Here is a 4,495-nt window from a genome sequence, read left to right as displayed (position 1 = left end):
TTTAACAAATTGTAAATTAACGTTCTCGTCTCGAAACGTGATATAGCCTACTTAGACAATGATGTCGCCTGACTAACTGATTATTAGCAGGATAGAAGTTCGGTGCGTTAACTGCGCCATAAAGCCTGTTAACAGAAAGCTTTGATCAGTTTTACAGAGCTTGATCGCATGATGTGCTGTCTGTAACTGTAGCCCAACTCGGATAAGAGACATTAACGCGTTTTTTTTCCAACGACGGTCCGGAGATGTATTTCGGTCGGTCCAGTGTCGGCAGAGTCGCATTTTACCGGAACACTTACAAATAATTATCTAAACACTTTAGCACGCGTTTGTGCTTACAGCATTATCTGGAACAATTATTGATGGAAGTCAGCCAGTTTGGACCGCTAAGCTTTTTTTTTCTTTTTCGTTTTACATTTGCATCTTTAAAAGACAACCTGCAAGGGCAAACCAGCTTATTGCTCTGTAAATTTGTATTTTTATTTAAATAATCTTTAAATAAAGTTTAGAATTCAGTAGGCTATTTAATTAAATGAATGAAATATCTATAGGCCTGTTATGTGTGATTCTGTGTCTGTTCATATGTATAGCCTATTGCTGATTAAACGTAGCCTATTGTCTCAGTTTTTGTTCCCTATAAAAATGAATAAAAACTTAGATCGTGTGACTTTTAAAGGAAAATAACTTTTAGTTGGAGTTTTGATCAACAGATTGTCACAATCGTTTGTTTAACAGGATATCATTTTCAAGCGTCTATAAGCCAACGTCTTACCACTGCCCTTGTCAAGACGTGAAAAGCCACACAAAAGATTTAAACAATCAAAATAGGTTAAACAAGGCTACAGCAACAAACAAGCTTTACTTTTGTAGTGAAACACTTTCCTGTTAACACGCACTGAAAGCTCATATAGTCAAAAGAAGACCTGAACTACAAATATTAAATTGGATATTTTTAATAATCAATTCCTATTTCGCTTATTGATATTTTGGGGTCATGAATTACATAGAGCAGGTTATATTCCCGTCCCCTTGTTCCATCCCCCATCCCCTAAATAATGTTTCGTGAACTGGACGATCGCAAACACCTGTGACAACTGTTAAACTGTCACTTCATTTTTACTTTTAGGTTTGTTTCGTGCTTTTTCAAATAAGACGGATATCTCTGTCATTTTTTGACTAGTCGCATGTGTTTGGATAACTGCTAACCCCAGCTCTCGCACGTGCGCTAACAGTGCCCTATTGCCCCCAGCGCGCGCAAAACAAAGACTCTGTGAAGAGCACGACACTGGAGCAAAATGAGAACTGACAAGGTACGTTGTTCCAGGAGGGTCACAATGTGGTTTAGCGCTCTAATCCGAAGGACAATTAAATGTATTAAATAATATAAAATTATTGTTATTAAATCTGCCTAATCTTCACCATAAAACTAACAAAACATTTTGAATTATCATGACAACATTTTGAATTAAATTGAAATGTACATTTTAAGGTTAGCTTATATGGCACATTTTTATGGTTTAAATTAAAAGCAGTCAAATAAATACTATACTATCTAGGCTACTAATATAAGTAGTAATATATAATTATTGGTCATAGTAGTGCTGGTGAAGTTTGCTTTGGTGTGGGCATATTTGAAACAAAACGCATAGGCTAAATAAAAAATGTTAAACCTTTCATATGTATTAATGTGGCATGTTAAGTACTTTTAATAAAATGATTGCATTTCTCAAAATATTTATGGTGTTTTTTTAATTAAAATACATAACACAGAAAATAATTATTTTATCAACATAAAATCAGTGGCTAGACACCATGACTGAGTAAATGAAAAACCATAGGCTATCTAGACTTGTTACGTGAGCAAATGAAAAGCCCTTATCTTTTGTCAAAACATGTTTTTTGATTTTTTTATATAGTAGCCTATCCTTGTCACACATTCAAAAATATGACAATGTTCCTACAGAATATATATATTCAAGTTATTTATCTAGGCTAATGAAACTTAAAATCAAACTTGATAGCAAAATAATCGTTTTGACTCGTGTTTCACGAACAATTTTTTGGGTCGGTCATGCGATTGTATCACATTCTTGCTCTGGTTAAAAAAATAAATAAATACAGTCTGGTTTTCTTTCGGTCATTTTTACCTTTCAATTTCTATGTTTCCTTTTTATTTCGAGATAACTTTAAAGTTTCAGAGTTTCGCATAAATGCCAATTTACAGTCATCGTATTTACACGCTTCAGAATCTTAGCAGTGCACCACCAGACGGCAGTGTCTTCGATTCAGGAACCTCTATTTAAAATCATGTTGTTTACCTCTTAAAATATTGTGGTATGCATATTGTTTAATTTAAAGAATAACTGGCCTAATTATAAAGTTCTTAGTGGGAATTGTGTGTGTTGATTGTTTGCCAAAAAAAGGTGAAATGACGGTCGTTTTATCCTATTGACGTTTTTGACATCCCATTTTACAACGTGCCCTTATGAAAAATTCATTTCGACTGATTTTTCCTTTAACAGTTTTATACTCACAGACATTCAGCATGCAGTGAACTGTATCAACATAGCTGACAAGCAGTTGTCTACCCTATAGCCTACACACAAAGATTTGGCAAGACGTCACGAGTGGAGCATTGGAGCTATTACAGTTATTATAAAGAATTAGATCGTATCTTGTAATGTCATCTAAATGGATAAAATCTACCATTTGTCCTCTTGTTCGTTTATTGCAACCATTGAAGAGGCTCAAACTGCTACCTCAGTATTTACTCTACTTTAGAGGGGGCGGTGTTGACCCTCCGCGCACCCCGCCTACTAGTTCTTTCCTCTTTGTCGACGTCACTCGACCGAACTCCATGCAAATCGCTCCTCACTGCAACGCCATTGGCCGCTCGCTCATTTTAATCGCTGTCAAAACGCATCATATGGCCGCCGCTTTAACTAACTCTTCAACTCCACAAGGAAAAGTAACTCAAATGCACGTTCAATTAATGTGGATGTGAAACGGCAGTCGGACACGACACTAAACAGGCTACAGGAGCAAAAAGAGACCCCGAGACTAACAGCGAACGGTTGGGAATAAGCTAAATTCCACATTTCACCGGAGCTCCACGGGCTTGTGAGGCACCTGCTTCAAGCGCGGACTACAGAGCGCCGAAAGTTCATGCTTTTTCTCTGCTAGCTGAGAACTTTTAAGCCACTTGAATGTATAGCATGATGATGGAAACGGACCTTCATTCCCCGGGACCCCAAACCAACACGAATCCGGGGCAAACGGGTCCAAACTCGGGGAGCAAAGCCAACCAAGACCGCGTAAAGAGACCCATGAACGCTTTTATGGTCTGGTCCAGAGGCCAGCGGCGCAAAATGGCTCAGGAGAACCCCAAAATGCATAACTCTGAAATTAGCAAAAGACTCGGTGCTGAGTGGAAAGTGATGTCAGAGGCTGAAAAGCGGCCCTTTATTGATGAGGCGAAGCGGTTGCGCGCCATGCACATGAAGGAGCATCCGGATTACAAATACAGACCGAGGCGCAAAACCAAGACCCTGCTTAAAAAGGACAAGTACTCGTTGGCTGGCGGCTTGCTCGGCGGCGCGGGTGGCGGGGTCGGGATGAGTCCTGCAGGGGTCGGCCAGAGGTTGGAGAGTCCTGGGGGTCACGGAGGCTCGGTCGGTGCTGGTTACGCGCACATGAACGGCTGGGCGAACGGCACTTACTCGGGCCAGGTGGCTGCCGCGGCAGCAGCGGCTGCGATGATGCAGGAGGCGCAGCTTGCCTACAGCCAGCACCCAGGCAGTGGGTCTCACCATCACCACGCTCATCACCATCACCCGCACAACCCTCAGCCCATGCACCGCTACGATATGACTGCTCTCCAGTACAGCCCCATCTCGAACTCCCAGAGCTACATGAGCGCTTCTCCATCCGGCTACGGTGGGATATCATACACGCAGCATCAAAACTCCAGCGTCGCTTCTTCTGCCGCCATCGGTACGCTGAGCTCGCTCGTCAAGTCCGAACCCAATATAAGCCCTCCGGTCACCACACACTCCCGAGGCCCCTGCCCCGGAGACTTGAGAGAGATGATTAGCATGTATTTACCGACCGGCGAGTCCGGGGATCCGTCTGTGCAGAGCAGACTGCATGCCTTACCGCAGCACTATCAGAGCACAACTGCCGGAGTAAACGGAACTGTCCCACTGACGCATATTTGAAAGAGCTGATGGAAAGTGATGGGTAACGCGCATTCAGAAACACTCCACCAAAAATATTTACCTCTTTTTTTAGATTGTCATTGAACTACTTTTGTACAGAATGTTTTATGATGTTCTTGTAAATTAAAGGTAAATATTGTTTCGACTGCAGTTCGGCGAGAAACTGAGATCTTATCAAATGTATCACTTTCAGTGAAACATTGCTTAAATATGACGTCTTTAAAAATGATTCTGACAGCGTTTCTGGCTACGCCAAGAAATATGCGACATACTGTTAT

At 41.2% G+C, this 4,495-nt stretch overlaps 1 protein-coding gene across 1 annotated transcript; it reads left to right on the top strand.

The window, feature by feature from the left end:
* Positions 1 to 3,206: 3,206 nt before the first annotated feature.
* Positions 3,207 to 4,217, top strand: LOC306877322 (transcription factor Sox-1a; the record flags this gene model as incomplete). The annotated part of the gene is made up of 1 exon (XM_079429024.1): positions 3,207 to 4,217. The coding sequence occupies one exon, from the start codon at positions 3,207 to 3,209 to the stop codon at positions 4,215 to 4,217; it is 1,011 nt and encodes a 336-aa protein (XP_079285150.1).
* Positions 4,218 to 4,495: the final 278 nt, after the last annotated feature.

The sequence above is a fragment of the Barbus barbus genome, assembly GCF_936440315.1.
Source record: "Barbus barbus genome assembly, chromosome: 11".
Classification (NCBI taxonomy): domain Eukaryota; kingdom Metazoa; phylum Chordata; class Actinopteri; order Cypriniformes; family Cyprinidae; genus Barbus; species Barbus barbus.
Note: the sequence above shows the minus strand (reverse complement) of the source record. Positions and strands in the feature narration are given on the sequence as shown.